General features: G+C 48.9%; 8 protein-coding genes across 8 annotated transcripts; 5 read left to right on the top strand and 3 right to left on the bottom strand.

Annotated features, from left to right (window-relative positions):
- Positions 1–765: 765 nt before the first annotated feature.
- Positions 766–1291, top strand: DFJ58DRAFT_724538 (histone-fold-containing protein; the record flags this gene model as incomplete). The annotated part of the gene is made up of 5 exons (XM_041385117.1): positions 766–803; positions 858–918; positions 968–1063; positions 1114–1154; positions 1216–1291. The coding sequence occupies 5 exons, from the start codon at positions 766–768 to the stop codon at positions 1289–1291; spliced, it is 312 nt and encodes a 103-aa protein (XP_041247308.1).
- A 593-nt stretch (positions 1292–1884) lies between these two features.
- Positions 1885–2756, bottom strand: DFJ58DRAFT_655594 (ribosomal RNA methyltransferase FtsJ domain-containing protein; the record flags this gene model as incomplete). The annotated part of the gene is made up of 2 exons (XM_041381858.1): positions 1885–2038; positions 2092–2756. 2 exons carry the CDS (start codon positions 2754–2756, stop codon positions 1885–1887), a joined length of 819 nt encoding a protein of 272 aa, XP_041247307.1.
- Positions 2757–2920: 164 nt separating this feature from the next.
- DFJ58DRAFT_186146 (Alpha/Beta hydrolase protein) lies at positions 2921–5277 on the top strand. Its single transcript, XM_041379104.1, has 5 exons — positions 2921–3153; positions 3214–3481; positions 3535–4600; positions 4648–4695; positions 4752–5277. The coding sequence occupies exons 1-5, from the start codon at positions 3085–3087 to the stop codon at positions 5152–5154; spliced, it is 1854 nt and encodes a 617-aa protein (XP_041247306.1). The 5' UTR covers positions 2921–3084; the 3' UTR covers positions 5155–5277.
- A 2317-nt stretch (positions 5278–7594) lies between these two features.
- On the top strand, positions 7595–8182 carry DFJ58DRAFT_838723 (uncharacterized protein; the record flags this gene model as incomplete). Its single annotated transcript, XM_041392477.1, has 4 exons — positions 7595–7747; positions 7835–7886; positions 7975–8116; positions 8140–8182. 4 exons carry the CDS (start codon positions 7595–7597, stop codon positions 8180–8182), a joined length of 390 nt encoding a protein of 129 aa, XP_041247305.1.
- Positions 8183–9021: 839 nt separating this feature from the next.
- Positions 9022–9516, bottom strand: DFJ58DRAFT_699369 (uncharacterized protein; the record flags this gene model as incomplete). The annotated part of the gene is made up of 1 exon (XM_041383549.1): positions 9022–9516. A coding segment is annotated over one exon (495 nt), but the record flags the coding sequence as incomplete, so codon positions are not given.
- A 544-nt stretch (positions 9517–10060) lies between these two features.
- DFJ58DRAFT_904819 (Zinc/iron permease) lies at positions 10061–11703 on the bottom strand. Its single transcript, XM_041394922.1, has 9 exons — positions 11401–11703; positions 11319–11349; positions 11186–11269; positions 11016–11124; positions 10777–10966; positions 10650–10720; positions 10507–10597; positions 10361–10454; positions 10061–10302 (listed from the first exon to the last, which is right to left on the bottom strand). The coding sequence occupies exons 1-9, from the start codon at positions 11469–11471 to the stop codon at positions 10135–10137; spliced, it is 909 nt and encodes a 302-aa protein (XP_041247303.1). The 5' UTR covers positions 11472–11703; the 3' UTR covers positions 10061–10134.
- A 2501-nt stretch (positions 11704–14204) lies between these two features.
- DFJ58DRAFT_771827 (WD40-repeat-containing domain protein) lies at positions 14205–15993 on the top strand (the record flags this gene model as incomplete). The annotated part of the gene is made up of 5 exons (XM_041389177.1): positions 14205–14613; positions 14667–14915; positions 14973–15052; positions 15110–15300; positions 15348–15993. 5 exons carry the CDS (start codon positions 14208–14210, stop codon positions 15706–15708), a joined length of 1287 nt encoding a protein of 428 aa, XP_041247302.1. The 3' UTR covers positions 15709–15993.
- A 1197-nt stretch (positions 15994–17190) lies between these two features.
- On the top strand, positions 17191–19986 carry DFJ58DRAFT_771823 (uncharacterized protein). Its single transcript, XM_041389176.1, has 3 exons — positions 17191–17476; positions 17740–18059; positions 18085–19986. The coding sequence occupies exons 1-3, from the start codon at positions 17271–17273 to the stop codon at positions 19752–19754; spliced, it is 2196 nt and encodes a 731-aa protein (XP_041247301.1). The 5' UTR covers positions 17191–17270; the 3' UTR covers positions 19755–19986.
- Positions 19987–20047: the final 61 nt, after the last annotated feature.

The following is a 20047-nucleotide window of genomic DNA, read 5'->3' as shown; positions in this document are numbered from 1 at the left end:
ACGCGTCGTATCCGTCATCTTGTGTCACACATCAAGCTGCGCACCGCCAACGAAGGACCAGTCCACTTTCACGACAAGAAGATCCGAAAAATCAACTTGGAGTATCGTAGGAGTCAAACGCAGGAAGAAGAAGCTCTAGTACAAGACTCAAGCCGGAGCCGGATACTACGGATTTCAAACCAGCCGCTGGTTCGGCAGGTGACTCACGCTGTGTCGTCGGTTTTCCGCACCCCGCTACGCCTTCCGAAGAACACCGTGGCCAGTTACGCCCCTGAACGGCCTATCAGTGATGTAGTCACATTCACGTATCCACCGTATTCAGTTAGTAAGGTGACCGATTCGAGCGAAAGGAAGTGGCCATGGCAGACGCGAGGGCTGTGTATAGAAGCCTAGGCTGTCAAGTTATTGAGATCTCTCTGTAAATTATTGTAGAGGCTTCGTTTGAATCCATCCCTAAAACAGCCTTCGAGTTTTTGTGCTCAAGATGGTCCGTGCTCAGACCCAGTGAGCACCGGATATTGTAGGGGCGTACACTGCGAGTTTTCAAGGTGGTCCGTGCTCAGGTCACAGGTTCAAGAGTACTAGTAGTAGTATAAAGACATGCTTGTGGACCCGACGCGATGATGAGGTCACGTGACCCGTGCCTACATATAAACACGCCAATCAACAAAGAAGTCGCGTTATTCACCCTCTTACCACTACCACCACCAAGTGCGATCATCTTCTATCCATCTAACACACCACGCACACATACCATAAACTATAATGTCTGGACGCGGCAAAGGTGGAAAGGGTCTCGGAAAGTAAGTGCCAACGATATTTCTTAGTGAATGTTATATCTAACTTGGCTTGTGTAGGGGCGGTGCCAAGCGTCACCGCAAGATTTTGCGTGACAACATCCAGGGTATTACCAAGCCCGTATGTCCTTGCTCTTATACGCAATTAACACCTATCTGATGTTCCGCAGGCTATTCGTCGTCTTGCCCGCCGTGGAGGTGTGAAGCGTATCTCGGGCCTCATCTATGAAGAGACTCGTGGTGTCTTGAAGATCTTCCTTGAGAACGTGAGTCACCCCGGCTGCTAGCTGCGGAGCTGTCACCTGACTCCCTACAGGTTATTCGTGACTCGGTCACATACACTGAGCATGCCAAGAGGTAAGGATCTAACTGCTGTGGCTAGTGTTGGTTCTCACGCTGACGGCTGGCTATTTGTTAGGAAAACCGTGACGGCGCTCGATGTCGTGTATGCTCTCAAGCGCTCTGGGCGCACGCTCTACGGCTTTGGAGCATAAGCCTTTTATAATTTATTCTTACTTGCGCAGTTTCGATTTGTTGAGCGAAAATTACGAGCTGGTGAAGACCAAGGATAGCACTCGTTTTTGGTGTAGGATTTGCGTGATATGTTACTGCAGCTCAATGTTACTCACTAGGTCTACGATATGATGTACACTATTCTTGTCATACAAACACATGTGTCATGTACCTGACAGTGTGACGGGAAGCATGCAAACTGATGGAATGTGCTGTCGACTGCTAGTCGCCTGCATAGTTGATTGGTCTACATCTGGGTTGGCAAAAAAGTCAGTCCGATTATGGAGCCTGTCTTGCAATGGGAAACTGTAGTTCGAGGAACACGTAAAAGAGTTTGTGTGGGAGGAAGGAAGAGGTGAAGGACTCTGACTTCGAAGGAGTGAATCGATCACGAGTCGTAATTGCAGGGAGACTTGATGATAGATATTCGGCCCCACAGGCTGAACAGACTTGGGGTACTTGTACAGTCTGCTTGTTCTACAATTACGTGCCATGTACCTGACTTGTGTGAAGGACCGATGGAGTGTAGTAATATTGGTGTCGAAAGCGGGTTTGCCTGCCCAAGGAATACCGATTAGGTCCTACCCAACCAACCGCGACACAGCCAGTAACCTTCTGCAGAGTCAGCACGGCTTGACTCCGGCTTGATATAATGTACGAGGTGGAAGTTGGGTTCTAAATGTTCCTTTCTGAACTCTTGCAGTAATGGATGAGCGAAATGCTTCAACCTGGAACAAACATATATATGAGCAACTCGTCTTCCGGACAATGAAAGACATACAGTAGTATCCCGCCGCAGGATGCCTTCCCTCGTTCATCCACTGTCCTAACAGTTAATGCACCTTTTGCGAAATCGAAGACTGCATGACAGATATCCAAGCTCATTTGCGAGTCCCGAATTTTGCTTCCCGAAAAATTCGCTGCCATGTCGCTCAACACGACATCCGCTGTACCCTCGGGATTCCGTGAATTCTTCAGCGCATCCCGTACGATACGCGCCGAATCTGGAGCTAGAAAGTCCATCTGTAGCGTCTGCACGCCTGGTATTGGCACCATTGGCAGCAGATCCAATGCAACAATGTTTCCTCGCCCGGTAATCTTGTTCATAGGTTCGGTGCTCCAGGAACCGCGTTTCTGTACCTTCGCCTCTTCGCGTAACCCAAAGTCTTCCACATTGTCTGCCGCCTCAAGGGTCCACCCAAAATTTTCCGCGACGACCTGGCTCCAGCCGCCCGGAGCTGCACCAAGGTCTACGACACTGCGCACGCTAGGACGTGAGAGGAAGCGCCCCCACTTGTCATTCAGCTCGATGAGCTTGTAGGCAGCGCGTGAACGGTAGGATGACGGCGAGGAGAGGCGCGCTTTGACAAAGGGGTCACGGGATTGTCGTGCTAGCCATGCTGTGCTCGACTTCTTGTGCAAAGGAAGGGTCGGGCGGAATGGCATCAAACTAAAACGGAAATCCAGAAACGAAAAAAAATCCGTTTGTGGACGATGGGGAATTCGAAGTGGTTGTTTGTCAAAAGCCTTAGATCCAAACAACACGGCATGCCCACCTGGCACAAAACGGCACGTAGACGGTAGTACTACTTCTACGTCCTTGAAGTGACCGGAACTCTAGTGATTCTTCTGATTTTTAAGTGCCGCAAAGCGCATGTGCATTGTGCGCCTATCCCAGTCATAAATATGTAACAGGTACCTGCACTTTGGGATTCCACCTCTCCCAGGACCCACACAGCCATCCAATCTACCAACTATCTCAACGGTTATTGCGATGCCTCAAAAATATGCTCCATACGGCCTTTGGGAGTCCCCAATCACAGCTGATGCTATCGCTGAGGATGTATGTTCTCCAAATCGTTTCCGATCGCTTGGTAGTATCTGAAACTGACCTGCACCGTAGAGCGTCTCCATGGGCGACATATTTGTAGACCCAGTCACGAAAGATATCTACTACATCGAACAGCGTGCATCAGAGGGTGGTCGATACGTGATTCTGAGCAACCAGACTCAGAGTGAAGTCTTCGCCAAGGACTTCAATGCGCGCACGCGCGTCCATGAGTATGGTGGAGCTGCTGCGATTGCTTATAACGGGACTGTGTACTCTTCAAATTTCGCGGATTTCCTTGTCTATGCCGCGAAAGATGGGAAGATCAAATCAATCACACCAGGTGCTTATGTTAATACCCCAGACTACAACACCGTACTAACGCTCCGCGCGCAGAGGACCCGAAGAAGATTTATCGCTATGCAGATTTCTGTGTGCATCCAGTCCACACTGACCTACTCGTCGCAATCTTAGAAGACCATACCAACGACACGCCGCAAACTGTGCGCAACTCTCTTTGCGTTATCAATTCCACGGCTACGACTGTCACATCCCTGGTTTGCACTGAGGATGCACAAAGAGAATTTTATGCAGCGCCGACCTTCTCCCCCTCTGGAGATAAGCTCGCATGGCAATTCTGGGAGCACCCAGATATGCCTTGGGAGGGAGGACAGCTCTACGTGGCTGACGTCCACTACAACTCCAACACCCATACACTTAGCCTAAGCAACACGAAACTGGTAGCCGGTAGTGCTAGCACAATCAGCGCGTGTTACCCCTTGTGGGCCTCCAACGACAAGCTTCTCTTTACATCTGACGAAGGCGAGGAGGGAAACAGGTTCGCAAACCTGTGGGAGTACACTCAGGCGCGCACAAAACCAGTCCTCTCATCTGTTGTACAACAAGACTTCTGCATGCCACCATGGACGCTTGGAAATTACCCATTCGCGTTCCTGGACGATAATGGCACAAAAGCTATCTGTGTTGCATGGCGAGGCGGCCGAAGCGTCCTGTACGTTGTTGATATCACCACAGGATCCTACAAGGAGATCAAAGACGAATCGTTCGACTTTGTAGTTATAAAACCTGTCCGTCGCATGTCGGACTACACTTTTGTCTTCACGGGAATGCGAAGCAACGCCCCTGGCGCAGCCATGCTCTGTACTCTTACCGGGCCATCATTTGTGCCCGATTTTCGGGTACTCAAATCTACCGCATCGACGTCCGCTGCACCGTTCCCTGAGGGTATCATTTCGCTTCCAACACCTCTTGAACTCAAACTGGCGGATAACAGGATTGTTCATGCCGTGTACTACGCTCCAAACAACCCAGCGTATGCGGGTTCGAGCATTTCAAACGAAAAGCCTCCCTGTGTGCTTGGCGTACATGGCGGCCCCACAGGATTAGAAACCCAGAGTTTGACCTGGCTGAAGCAGTATTTCACAAGCAGAGGATATGCTTGGTAGGTCCTAGCGTACTCTGTAGGATCACCATGCTCATCAATTGCAGGTTGGATATAAACTACAGTGGTTCTTCGTGCTATGGACGCGCATATGTGTACGTTCATGTTTGTCATCATCATTTACATGGAGCAGCACTGACTATGTGACTAGGGAGCGCCTCAAAGGGAACTGGGGTATTACCGACGTAAGCGACTGCATCGAAGCGGTCCAATCGCCCGAACTCCGTTCCCTCATCGACACCAAGCGCACTGCGATCCGCGGTGGCAGCTCAGGCGGATATACTACCCTTGCCGCCATTTCCCTCGCCTCCTCTGCGGCAAGCAAGACGAAGTTTTTCGCGAGTGCCACGAGCAACTTCGGGATCTCAAACCTCGAGCTACTTGCGGATGATTCACATAAGTTTGAACTTATGTACATGATAAAGCTTCTAGGCGGTACGAAGGAGGAGATACCACATGTCTATCATGACCGGAGTCCAGTGTACTTTTCTGCGAGAATTGAGACACCATTACTCGTAAGTTTTGTGTTGATGACAGTGCGTTCTGATGGGTAGATCATGTTTTCAATAGGTTCTTCAAGGCAATGATGATAGAGTTGTTCCGCCTGCACAATCGTGGACTATCATCGACGGGGTCATTAAAACAAGGGGCGTGTCGAGGCGCACTTCTTCGATGGTGAACAGCATGGGTGGCGCGCGTCAGACACGATCAAGAGGACGATTGAGTTTGAGAGGGAATGGTACGAGAAGAGCATGGTGAGGACCTCTGTCAGTAAGTAAGAATGAAAAGCAGCAGTGTATCATCGGTGATATGATGTATGGATATCTCGGAGCGAAGGGAATGAAACGGAGATTGTGCCCGACACATGTTCTTCACTGACTCTCACTAATTGCTGGTAGCGACTGGTAGTGTATGACGGGCGTTGTGAAGATGTGGCTTTGATCTTGAAGAACTTCAAAGAAGTAAAACGTCGGATTGTAATTCCCGGACGCCTGGTACAGTAATTCAAATTACAGGCGTTTGAAGAGCCAACGACCGAAGGAGTGTTCATCGATGAGACTTCAGCGAGGCTGGGGAGGTTAGATCATCTGCCTGACCGTCAGACTCACTCTGTCCTTAGCTTGCGTGCATTCTTCTGGCCTCCAGCTCCATCAATGTTTCATTTGGTGGTGAATCCCGACAGTTTTGGCTAGTCCGTCGAGAATCTAGGTTGGCACGTACACATCACAGGCCTGGATATACCTTATGTTTCTGAGACGATCCGCACGAGGCGTGAACGTGAATTCTATTTCATGGACAGACTATCATATAAAAAGGAGCTTTCGGCGCAATGACCGGGCCAGCTAAGACGGAGCTCTAAGGATCTATACACGGCGAAAATGTTGTCAGTAGGTTTCGAACCGACTGCAAGAGAAACAGATTTTGATTCTGTTGTGGTAACCACTTGGTTAAGACCAGTTAAGATGAGTCTCCGAGGAATCCATCCATGAGTGAATGTCAAAGTGTGTTCCGATAGAAAAAAACCTTGTCGTGGGCAGGTTTCGAGCTTGCGCAAGTCTGACACAAACATATTTCGATTATGTTGTAGTAACCACTTTGGGCAGGCGAAGTTGATGAACCTCCGAGGAAATGTCCATCAGTGAATCTTGAAGGCGGATTCTGAGAAAAAAAAACCTCGTCGGCAGGTTTTGAACCTGCACTGGTACAACAGATTTCGATTCTGTGATAGTAACCACTTTGACCAAGGCAAAGTTGAGATGAACCTCCGAGGAAATATCCATCAGTGAATCTTGAAGGCGTATTCTGAGAGAAAAAAAACCTCGTCGGCAGGTTTTGAACCTGCACTGGTAGAACAGATTTCGATTCCGTTGCATTTACCACTTTGGCCAGGGCGAAGTTAAGATGAGCCTCTGAGGAACTGTCCATCAGTGAACCTTCAAGGCGTGTTCGGATAGAAAAACCTCGTCGGCAGGTTTTGAACCTGCACTGGTGGTGTCATTCCAAGAGACAGATTTCGATTCCGTTGCAGTAACCACTTTGACCAAGGCGAAGTTGAGATGAGCCTCTGAAGAACTGTCCATCAATGAACCTTCAAGGCGTGTTCGGATGAAGAAAAAAAAACCCATTGACTTGGTACAGTCCAAGAGACAGATTTTGATTATGTTGCAGCAACCACTTTGAGAGTCAGGGCGAAGTTGCTCCGAGGAATTGGGCATGTTCCGATCGGAAAAAAACCCTGTTGTTCGGCAGGTTTCGAACCTGCGTAGTCCAAGAGAAACGGATTTTGATTCCGTTGTGGTAACCACTTTGGCGAGGACGAAGTTGAGATGAACCTCCGAAGAACTGTCCATGACTGAATCTTCAAGGCGTGTTCCAATATGAAAAAAAACCCTGTTGTTAGGCAGGTTTCGAACCTGCGTAGTCCAAGAGAAACGGATTTTGATTCTGTTGTGTTAACCACTTGGGCCAGGACGCTTGCTGGTCAAGTTTAGACGAACCTCCGAAGAACTGTCCGACATGTCGACAGGTTTCGAATCCGCACCACAAGATTGAAGAGAGTAGAAAGTTTCTAATCTGTTCTGGTGCCAAACGGTTAGCTATGTATATGACTACTCAAGATAGGCCTTGAAAAAATCGAAGAACACCATGCATTGACAGTAGACTCACATGGGATTAGCAGTCATTTACCAAAAATGAAATAAAAAGATTAGTTTGCGTTTAATTCGATGCATGCCAGGAATAAGCGAGTCGGGGGGTGGTGCCGGCGCCGTCACGATATGACACTGTAACTGCAGGACAAAAAGCCGGACAGCCGCGCTATACTATGGAACCTACAGGTTGTTGATCGTATTAATCTCTAAGTTAGAGGTGTACGGAGTCGTCAACTTGTGACTACCATTTTTGACCCTAATCCATACCAAACAAACCAAGCTCCGGATTGAGATTCCCAACGATATTAAATTGCTTACAACGACAACTAGGCGGGACATCATCATGGCCGTTCCACCTCCCTTCGTCGGGTATCGCCAGGTGGACTCCTCCGGTCCTGACGAAGGGTATCTATCAGAAGACGTTTTCTATGTCACGGTCGACCTCGGTGCCGTTGAACCAACCCTGCTTCCCAGTAGCTCAACCTTCAGGCTTGTAGTAAGCACTGGACCCCATCTATCGTGCTACCGCTACAAGGCAAACAAGGGCTACACCATTTCTGCAGCTTTCTGGCCCTTCCTTTAGGGCTGGCATGATACAGTCCTTGGCTCGGAGCTTTTGTTCACGGAGACGAAAAGTAAGTAAGTATTCGCTGCATCTTGAAGGCCAACTGACACATTTCCCTCCATCAAAGACGACTTCGAAAGAATTACGCGATCTTTCAGATATGTTGGCGTTACCGAGCGACGTATCCAATTCAAAGAGGTACAGCTACGAGGGAAGTCGCGTGAATGATTGGGCGAGGATGGAATCGCTCCTGCTGGCAACAATTCTGACAATGACTGCGCCAGTGGAAGATACACACTTGTGCGTATGACGGCGATTGGCAGTATTACTGAGCCTCAGACTAGAGCACAGCAAGAAGCGACGTGACAGTAGGAAGGAGAAGGATGTGCTCGCCCAGGAAGAGGGGAAAGACAATGGTATGATGATAGTAGTTGATATCACTGTTGAGGTGTGTACTCGTTTTATCGTATCGTCTTACTGGCGCCGCGAAGTACTATAAATTCGAGCATCCCTGTGTTATACTTGCTTCACCAATTTATAACCTACAACACAGATACCCCTCTGACAGGAGCTTCTTCGTTTGTGTCGTTTAGTGGGGGTTCATTGCCTGCGGACCATGTTTCTGGACTAGACAAGATTTCCAGCAAATCAAGCACTTTCCCGCAGACAGTAACCTCCTTCGCGACCGAGAGCAACGGTTCAACGATATCCACATCAACTTCGCTTGGCGGTGTGGCCATCTTCAAGTCTACTATCGGCTCGTGGCAAGTTGCTACTGCCAAGGCCGCCATAATGCATTCAATTTCCAGTGGTTTCAGTTCTTTCACTACCACAGTCAATTTTTGCAACATTGGGAGATGGAAGCCATCGAGTATGTCGATGAATTCCTGCCGATCCGATGTGATGGGAAGAGTGATTGATTCGAGGTGAGATTGTGTGACCGTATCAATTCTATCACCAGAGCCTAGGGAATAATCATCCACCACCATGGTCTCCAGATGAGGGAAAATCACTGAAGTGAAACGTATGGCGTTGACGGAAGTATGTTGAAGGCGGAGATGACGTATATCTCTGCAGGTAGGAGCGGGTCTGGCAGGAAAATCACTTCGGTTGAAGATGTGTAGGCAATGGAGATTCGGCGCGTTGAATCTCCTGAACTCTCGCAGGAAACATTTCAATGTTCTCAACCGAGGTGTATCAACGTTATCACTCCAGTCATAAATGGTAGGTGACATGATAGCCACCGTCTCCCAACGCCCCCTTGCAGAAAGCAGGATTTCGAGCAGTCGACAATCCGCCCCTGATCGGTATGGTCGGAGATATGGCAAGTATCTGGCTTCCCGATCGCGCGAGTAGCAGAGCTGCTCAGACACGATGCTAAGGCTGAGAGGGCGACGTCCTGAGCGGGCGAGCCAAACCTCTAGTAGGGATGGAAGGAAGGGTTTCAATGGTTGAATTCGGCCCGGAAGTGCAACATGGATCCGTGACCAGATTTCTGTCGTTGAATGTGCAATATCTCGCCAAAGGCGACACACGCGGGTGAGGAGTAGGGGAGGACTGGTAACATCGGCTGAGATGCATGTGTCTCCAAACGAGAATATACTGGGGTTTTCTGGGACATCGTTTAAGATGAGCAAGAATACTTGCTGTAGGAGTTCTACTGGTAGGCGATTGATAGGAGGCCCAGTCGGATAGTTCATTCTAGCGACTTCCGTCGGAATGTCGTTCGCTGCAAAGAGAGAAATAGGAGTACTTACTTCGGTTGATTCGCCGTACAAACAAGCCTAAACACCGCTGTGGTCGTTTCAACTTCAACTAGAGCCACTACTTCCTCAGTTAAACAGACTTATCGGATTTGTAACGGCGCCGACGCCAGCCCCCGACCCGCATATTCCTGACATGTTCTGTGATATATGGCCTTCTACTTTCTTCACTAATGTGAAAGTAACGCAGTGAGTGGCGTTCATGATATCAATTACAGTCCACACTTTATGTTTTAACGGAAATCTCGCGTTAGCTATCGTCTTCAGCCTATAATTTCCCTGGACTAAGGCGTCTCTCGGAGCTTCAGAATTTTAGGTCTATCCATAACTTACCTGGCAGATTCGCGCAAAGTAACAGATTACTCGCGACAACTGCACGTGATCAAAGAAGCCGAGGACTCTCAGTTCAAACTTCAGACAGACACATAACAGAGCATAACCTAGCCAATTAAAACTATCTGCCGCATCCTGAAATTTGAATGACCACCATAGCTTGAAAATAGGTTCCGGTGCAATAGCTAGAACTGCAACTGTCAACCAGTGAGATCTCCGATATTACACTAGACGGTCATAACATATTGATGACTTGATGACTATTATGCCCAACGCCCCAGGCAGCGCCATAATGCCACATCCGAAAAGCATGCATGAGAGGGCATAAGCAACGCGTCCGTTAGACCCGTTGATCATTTCTTTATTGAAGATAAACTCGTGAGCAAGAAGCTGCATAAAAATGATGAGTGCTCGGGCTCTGGTCACGACACTAAGAAATATAACATACCTCAACGAGACCAGTATACAACAGGATACCCGCACTCAGCGAGTCGAGCACTCCACTCACAATGGAGGCGGTGGTGCTGTTTGGGTTGTACGTGCTTTGAACTACCAAGACCGATTGCAATGCCTAATGGTGTGGTGATTCCGTACAGCAGCGCGCCACAGATGGCTACATAATTGTACTTTGGGGGAAGCTGTAAGTGAGCGAGACGAGTACCAACTCCAAGACCCTCAAAGCTCTCTACGTATCATGTCAGTCCAACACTGATCCATAGGATACTAGGATTGCTCACGATGAAACACGATGACAACAAACAATATTTTGAAGTTCGGATCGACCGCCAGCGTCAAACCAATGAGCATACTTCACAAAGAGTAAGCATGAATTAATCATTGGACGTGAGTCAAGAGAAATTGCACCTATGCAATAATACGCCAAATTCTAGGATGAACACACCGATGATCTGCCCTGTGGCACCAAGATCCAGGTGCTTATGATCATGGGCAGATTCTAGATCTTCCTTGCTCTTCTCAGGGGTTGAGTCGTCATTCGGTATTCCACCTTCAGGTCCATGTGCAGCGAGGGCACCGAGACCGTGACCGTGCGCATCTGTTTGGGAATAAGGGGAGCCTCGGCACGCGATCAATCCAAAACGCACCATGACTCAGACCGAGGGCCGCCAACTTGGCTGTACCCCACCTGAAGGCCACCAGCTCAACGATAAAAATCGAAAATACGCTGAGCAAGGCTAATGCGAGCGGGTAAGGCTGTGAGTGATTATGACATGTACCTAAGTAATGATTCTGCTCCCATTGACAACTGACTTACATACTCCTGCCAAGCCGGTGACAGGCATGGAGATGCAAGCTCCTCTATAGCGGGGCTGAGGAGATGAATAAAGGCTGTAGCTATCTGTGGAGATGTGAACGACCAATCTAATCAATGAGCTGATGGAACGCACGATGACACCGGAACCAAAGTATTTGGCAAAGCTACGAGATTCGAATCAGAACGCTGCACATGTTCGCGTTGGATAATCTCACTCAAAGACGGCTTTGGGAACGTGAAGCCAGCTTGACCGTGTAGCAAGGACTGGAAAAAGTGCGCCGCTCATGGATCCGAATGAGGATGATGAAAACCGATGCGATGCGCAACTGTGGGTATGTAGTCGCGCCTCCACCGGAACCGCAGTTTAAATCCGACATGGTTTGAAGTGAGGTAGCCTTTCACGAACTTGGCGAGTGAGAGAACAAGAAGATTAAATACTCTGTGAGGACGTTATATATCCCCTCTGACTTTCATGACTGGGAGGGTTCTGCACTGGACCTCCTGATGCGGAAACCTAATATCTACACGTGTCATCACTCGCGCCACCCTGTTTCTACTTTGGCTCCAGAGATAGCGTATTCTGAGTCTCCGATTATGAAATATGCAGCTAGACATTAGATCTCTGAGAAGAACATTAGTGGTAGTCAGAGTGACTCGGCGATTACGGTGTGATTCTAAGAAGATGCAAACTTTCAAAATCGCTGCCAACTCTGAAGATCTGAAGACCCTAATGACATATGCTGCATGTGCTGGCATTGCTGGCATGAGCCCGTGAATGAGATTTAAATAGTCACAAACGACTTCTGCTCATTTGGCGCCAAGACCACGAAACACACAACAAAACCGTATGTTTAAAATAAATAAAAATCCTTCTAGCCCTTTAGGATGTCCATCGCGTCTTCGTCACTCATGTCTGCGGAAGTCTATAGTTCATTGCTCATCCATATACACGCTAGTAGAACTAGCGAAGCGAGAGCTCAGCGCTCAGTGATGTTAGAGAACAATACTGAGGTGTCGACGACCAATTAGGTAACGTAACACTGGAGGATCGACGAGCGGAAGTACCATAAGGTGCAGAAGTCAAGAAGTACGGGACAGTATGGTGCCGATGGTGATCTAGATAACGAGAAAGGAAAGTCTCGCTACTGTGCCTCATGTACTACTCGGTTCGCAATAAAATCTGTCCGAGGCCCCCGCGCATGGAGCTAGGGGATTCCACTTGCCTAATAACCGCGAGACCTTGGCTTCAACAAGGCTTGAAGCGCCTCGGAGTTTTTTTTTTCTACCGCAAATTACAACAAGAGATGTTGATACACTACATTTGCTCTTCCTCTCTTGCAAATAGCGTTCGAATATCCGCACTCTGGAAAGTGCGGTGTATAGCTGTCCGTGTGCGAACGAATCTGTGCGCAGGAAACTGTTTGCGATTTACAGTCCAGCTTGAACGCGCTAGATTGAAAGAGAACATTGCGGGGTAGTCTTACGTCTTGCGTGAAAAGAGCACGATGGAGCCATGGTGGTTAAAGAACAGGAATGTAGCTAGGAGAGAAATGAGCAATCACATGTGGAGCTCAGAAGATAGGCATTGGAAACAATTACAAAAGGAGGAGTAGCGACACGGAGATAAGCGCTCACGGATAGCGGGCGGGTGAGCGATTAGGAGTGCATGTCACGGTGGAGCACGGACAGGGGAGTCACGCGAATTCCGCGGGATCAAACGTTCGACCAACTTCAAGCTGATTCACAATTGCGTGAAGCACCTCCCGGATGGAGGTGTTTCGACGATTCTGAGCACCCAAAATCCGAGTTTGAATCATAATCGCCGCTGACTCTGAATTTGACTGATAAATATCGAGATACCGCCGGCGGTGGCGTCCACCAGGCATGTTCATGCACTCCTTTTTGATCAGTACAGACCTCATTTCACGGCGCTGTTGGTCTTCAAGCTTTTTAAACGGAAGCAGGTATCAGATTGACAAAAAGAATTTCTGGCGCTAAGCATGGCAGATTCATCGCCACTCCAGAAATCCGAGCAAATGTATTCACATTTGGTGCTAACACTGCTTCTACCGAAGACGGAATTTATCTATTGGATGCGCGGACAACTATCGGTTCTACCACTGAATCTTGACGACGAAGGCAAATGTGCGCACTCCCTACATCTCTTTGGCACATGTACGTGATTTCTCTCTATCTTTGTTTTTTTCCACACATTCCACTCACCAGACAACATAGAATCTTACTTTACTTCAGACACCCTGAAAGAAGCCGATCACACTCCATTGAATGCACCAGAACACGCACCCATCCTGGAGTACCTCCTCATCGCCTGGATCTCAACCAGAACTGCATTTGCGCGATTCAACGAAACATCTCCGTGGAAATGGGTCAGAAACGCGCGCGTGCGCGTAGTTACTCTGCATCGTCGATTCGTTGAAGTCCAATTCATCAATATTTTGGATGGAACGAAAGTTGTATTTTCCGCATCAACTTTTCGTTCCATCCAAACTGTTCATCGTGGACGGTGAATCGAAGAAAATTTCCTTTGCGATCCGCGTATGTAATTACGTTTAATAGTTGTCAAGGCTTGACACTAGCACGAACCGTGCTCAACTCCCGAACGGATCCCTTTGCTCACGGTCAAATGTACACGGCATTATCGAGGGTGAGAGCGCGAAGAGACAAAAATCGCAGTTTGAACCATAGAATAACCTGATGCCTCTGGAGGCGATTCGACGATTCTGATGATTCTGAGCACCCAAATTCGTTACGAGTTTGAATCACTCACTGTCAAAATCACATCATAATCGCCGCCGAATCTGACTGCCACTTTTATGTAGCATATAATAACAAAATTCATCTTAACTGGTGTTAGACAACTCGAGTGTCCTGATGTTGCGAGCGAGCCATCTGAACGGCTGTCCTACGAGCGTACGTAACTATAATATTATATCAATTTCCTTTTTGGTCAAGGAGTGGCGAAATTTCTGCGATTGATTCAGACATAAGTTTTGCAAACGAAATGGCTACAATAACAAGTATCAAAAGGGCGAGACCTGCGAGCTCGCCAAAAGAAAACAAGAAAGTACTCCCTCGAAGCGACCACCTTCTCGTATCCTCTACGAAGGGCAAGCAAAAAACAAAACAATCCACAAAACCTCTCCCAACATCCTTCAAAATAGTCGCCGGATCCTACGAAAGACTGCTGTATGGCCTTGATGGATCTGTCTCGCTTAATGAGACGAACGATAGCTACAAGTTCGAGCTGCGACCAACCTTTCTATTTCCTGCACACGTATCGTGCATCAAGGCCGTCGCTGCGTCTCCGAATGGCGGGAAATGGCTTGCTACGGGGAGCGCAGATGAAGTCATAAAGGTTTGGGATTTGCGTAGGAAAAAGGAGATCGGCGGGCTTTTGCACCATGAAGGTGAGTCATAGTGTTCTATACTGTATCTACCTCTTTACAACTTATCGCGACAGGGTCTATAACACAGCTTCATTTCCCCTCCCGCTCGCATCTTCTCTCAGCGTCCGAAGACGGTACATTATGCTTGTTTCACGCACGCGACTGGGTCGTACTTCGCTCCCTCAAAGGTCACAAGGGCCGAGTCAATTCTATGGCGGTACATCCATCAAATAAAGTTGCGCTGAGCGTAGGCAAAGACAACACGCTGCGCATGTGGGATCTTATGCGGGGGAAGGGGTCTGCTAGTACGAAGCTGGGAAAAGGTAAATGTTGGTTTTTCTAGGCCCCAGATCCATCTCTCACCTCATTTGATGCTTTAGAGGGGGAAGTCGTGCGGTGGTCGCCGACAGGCTCGTCGTTCGTCGTGCAATCTCAAAACACCATCGATGTATTCACCGTTGTAAGTGCACGTCATAACTTTTCCGTATATTTGTAAATTCAGTTCGATCGCACTTAGGACATGGTTCTTCGCCACACAATCACGCATCCATCCCGAATACATACAGTTCGATTTAGTAACCGAGTCAACGGTTCCGGAGAATTGTTACTTGTCGGTGCAGAAGACAAAAAATTGTCGATATACGACATTCCAGATGACCCAGAAATATTGCCCACCGTCATTGCAGAAATGACTGGACACTCCAGTCGGTACGTACAATGCACTCGTTCGGCTTTGTTTTTTACCTTCTTTTTAGCGTAAAAGAAGTCGAGATTCTTCCTCTCGCACTACCCCGATCAACGAAGGCAAATGCACCCCTCTCGACTATCATCCTGTGCACCGTCTCGTCTGACGGTAAAATTCACGTTTACGACCTGGCTTCGCTGCCCGCCGACCAAAAAGCCGGAAGTGAAGTGCTGCAGATATCACCTGTGGCTGAGTACGATACAAAAGGCACGCGGCTGACGTGCGTGACCATCGCGGACGGCGAGGCTCTTGAGCATGCCAAGAGTGTGAATGGGAAGCGGAAGCGGGGGGATGAAGACAGCGAACAGGAAGATGAGGATGAAGGATGGGGAGCTCATGAACGAGAAGCAGAAGATGATGAAAGTGGGTGAGGCCGAGGTTTGATAGGTTCCTTGTTTATCGTATACGTAGCTGCTATAAACTCATCGATGCTCGTCTTGTTTCATTTTTTTTCAGTTCGTTACGGTGTTCCTACTAGCATGAGATCCAACCTCATGTCACCACTCATTCGGAGTAGCATAGTGCCTACCGCCTTCGCGTGCAGTCCGAGTCGAGATCATGATGTCCAGGTATTGTCACCCTCATCCAGCCAATTTTTCCTCTTGATTTCTGGTCTAAACAATATCTCACCCTGCTGAATGTGTCTTGCCAGGTTTATATTTAATAGGTGCGCGACACCTGAGTGAAAACAAACACAGATGTCAGCGCAGGACAGTTCCAGATGGGTAGTCCGCTCCTATGCACAGACAAGGATTACATGTCAGCTGTCGTATTGATGAAGTAGATGCCGTCCTCAGCAGGGGTAGGATTGTCACCGGAAGCGTGAACAGTGGTCAGGATATCGGCAGTACTCTTGCTTGTTTGCCATCGTGACGGTCAAGTGCAGAAGAGCGGATCGAGTGGATCGAGGAAACGACCAGTACTGGATACTTAATTCAGAGATAGGACGATGATGAGCTACTGCAGTGAATCTCAAGGAATATCTTACGAGCTGGGTAGCACCGACAAGCTTTAACACGGACTCCATAGAGTCTCTGATGCAATTTGAAGGTCATTCGATGAGTGATCTGTCAGGATCGTTCTACTATCCATATGTCATATGCTTAACAGGTGTGCTCAGCCCGGCGTGACGCTCAGGCTGCACCTTGACGATTCTGGAGAAGCTCCAAACTCCAGATTTGATATTGCCGTCAAGCACCACCTACTAACAACCTTTTGCGGTATAGATCTTCAGGGGTCCATCTTAACTACTAGGACCCAGTAATTGTGCCGAAACCTCCTTTTGATGTGATAGTAAGTAATTCACCTTCATGCACTGCGAGGGTCGTCTTAGATATCTCCAAGGTGCAGCGCGGCGGCCATATGTGTCGACCTGGATTCTCGACAGATTGACAGAGTCCCACCCCTTCAGTCGTTGGTGTCGGGATCCGATTCGGACCGTCCTAAAAATTACAACTTGAAGTCAACATATATAGAGCCATTCAAGTCAACTTATTTGTCAGCGCACACAAGTACATACAGACTCGTATAAAGGTCAGAAGATGACGAATGAACATCTCAGTCCAAGAGATGTGAGTATTGGTCCCTCGCACACTTTCGCCTCACAACCTCGAGAGTTGGCTCTTCCAATCTGACCGAGGATGGCTTGAAAGGTGGGTCTCCCTCTCTCTGAATGAGACTAGATGGCATCTGACTCGCCCATATCTGGGTCAACCTATAGCTAATTGGTAGCAATTTGTAATAGCTGCCCCAGTGACATCATTGCGTCGAGCAGAAATAGGAGCCTCGGTTACTATGTAGATCCGGATAATGTTCCAAACAAACATAAATACCATATATTTTCCCATCGCCAAGTTAACCTTGCTCTCTCAAACTAATTACTATCTACTTATCCACTGCATCTTAGGACGCCTCTTCTCGTTTCGCAGACACGATGATTCCGCGAATCTCCAAGCGGTATGCCAGTACTGCCAATCCCAAACCCAAACCTCGGAAGGGCACAAAGGGTGTACATGGCGTAACACCAGGACATCAACCCGTATCACCAGAAGAGCAAGCACGCATCATAAGGCGTCGCATCGAGAAGGCTGAGAGAGACGAGCGTATGGACATAACCATGGCACTGACTCCGGTCAAGACGTGAGTATCTTCACTGCATTGTTCTTCCTTATTCCATATATTCTGTGACGAAAGTTCACGGATATGGTTGCCCTACCATACCAATGGAGGCTGGCTAGCTGGCGTGGCTCCATGATGTCATTGACGTTATTCATGTTATTCATGGAACCGTTATCGTCCGCGTAACCTTGAGGCACCCAGTCTCCATTTGTCCTCGCTTGCTCGTATATTTCCTCATTATACTCATATTTTTCCTCGGTTCTGATCATTATTCTCTTCACCAGGCACATGGGAGGTTTTACCCGCCCCCGTGACCTACGTGCTCTGTATTGGTCAAAGGATGGTCCGTACGATGAACAGAAGAGGTCTTACGAAACGCCCTCTCCTGCAGCTTACGTCCCTCACACCGTTTACCTTCTCGAAGCCCGCCATTTAACCAAGCATGGTGTAGGACGAGCTGACTCCATCGAGCATGTCGTCGGCGTTTGCCGTGAATGTGATTTCCCAGATGTCCTTGCCAGGTATAATTCTGCCCTTTCTCCGGCAATTGAAACCATGGACAACGCCCGCTGGCCCTGGGTAGCGCAAGCTACGTCCAAAGCATGTCAAGTGGTGGAATCCTGGTGAAGATCCCAAGGAGATTGCGAGGGGGATTACTGAAGACAACCAATATGAGGTTGAGGGTGTAGTGGCATTCAACGGCGAGAACAAGCGGTTTGAAGTGCCCCTCAGTAAGGGAACATTGATTCTGCCCAAGCTCACCACGACTGGGCAACAAGTCCGAGCCTTCCACTCATCAGCCACTCGCTCCTATCCTTCCGAGTCTTACAACGAAGAACACATCGTTCCCAACTTTTATGTCAAGCACAAAAAAGATCGCAAGCGTCAGGCCGACAAGCTGATGAAATCACCTGTCACACCGTCTACCACTTCTCCATCCGCCACTGATACTACCGGTCTTGATGTCGCGGCTGCTGAGGAAGCTGCCCACGATCCGGCTCGACAAACTAAAGCCGTGAAAAGACGCAAGCATGAAGAGTCTGCACTAATGGAACACCTCTCAGACTCTATTCTTGGCGACGACCTTGTAGCCAGCACACGTCGCCTTGTCACCAAGATCCCTGTCGAGCACTACGACAAGGACGGCAATCTTGTGCACCCGAGCGGGTTTGTCGTTCCTGGCAAGGGTCATTCAAGCACTAGTGATGCTGCACGTGCCAAAGAGCAGGCGAGAGATCAGGATGAGGAACGCGCTGCACAGACAGCCTCAGTAGCTGAACGTGTCCTCGAATCAGACTTCGATCATGTGCATTCCGCTATGGCGAGCACGCGCCCGCGTTCTCATAAGGTTCCCTTTGAAATTAGGGAGCCTGACGGGACGGTGAAACACCCGAGCGGCTTCGTTCCTCCAACTCCCGCCAACGAGTTCAAGTATTCTGACAGTGCCAGTCTTGAGCGGGGTCTCGCGGGTGCTATTAGCAGACAACGCGCCCGTGATGTGGAAAACAATAGCTCCACGATCGTGAAGGGCCGTCGTCTGCACACCACTGCCGTTGTGCGTGCAAGTGAGGTAGCACTTCCAACCCGTCTCGTGCAGCCTGTGCCTGCTCCTGAGATTGACTCTCAAGCCTCATCAGGGCTCTCCGAAAGCGAGGCAGACCATGTTGACGCTATCCGCGCCAAATACCTCCCAACGCTTGCACAAGAGCCCTTTTTTCGACCCCTCTTGACGTTGACAGTTTCTACCAGACCCCTTGCCAACAGTCTAGTGCGCCTTTCGCGTGGCCTTCCTCGTGGCCTTCCTTTTTATGCGTCCATTGTACCTGAGGACCGCAAGTTTTCGGACTCTTTATCTTCCCGCATGCGCAACCTCCGTCTGAACCGTATGCAGAACCTCGCAGTAGCGATGGCACAGGGGCTGTCCGGCGCCCGCGGTGGCTTCGTAGGCATCCGGTTCTCTCCCGACGAACGAGGACGAGGTGTGGATGGGGAAGGTCTCGACAAGGCTTTGGACTGGAATAAGCGTGTTATTGGTGTCGGGATCGGCAATTGGTTCTCTCGTGCGCAGGAATTGAAAGAGGGGTTCAAGATGGACGCAGAGGAGGCAGTCGTCACTCCGTATACCTCTGAAGGGGTGCAACTGGACAGCGGCCCGTTCAAGATGTACGGGCTTGACGACTGGGGCAGGCGTATCTGCGACGAGACGGGTGAAGAGTTAGCGTACCCGTCGAAGTCTGCGCAGGCATACACGGTAGAGCAAGATAATTTTGATGCGCTTGCGGAGACGAGGGAGACGTAAGGTGTAGAGGAGGCTTCCGATTGCAAGGAAGCTGTTTGCGAGATTGTCGGCGAAGGTCGTGCTGTGAATGGAATGTGTTTTATTGCTCTACAGACGGTTTGTCATAGAGATTGTATTTGTATCATACCCATCATCACGCTTGTGTTCTTACAGTACTATTCAAGCATTTTGTTTACATCCCGATGCATTCGTTGTAAATAATGGTCACTGTGCAATGCTTTGATACCCTAAAGTTTCAAAGACCCTGAAACTTGATCATGGGAAACCAACTCCAGTGCTCGAGCGCTCAGGCA

The sequence above is a fragment of the Suillus subalutaceus genome (assembly GCF_016647625.1).
Source record: "Suillus subalutaceus strain FC151 chromosome Unknown DFJ58scaffold_20, whole genome shotgun sequence".
Classification (NCBI taxonomy): domain Eukaryota; kingdom Fungi; phylum Basidiomycota; class Agaricomycetes; order Boletales; family Suillaceae; genus Suillus; species Suillus subalutaceus.
This window is presented reverse-complemented; position numbering and strand designations above follow the sequence as displayed.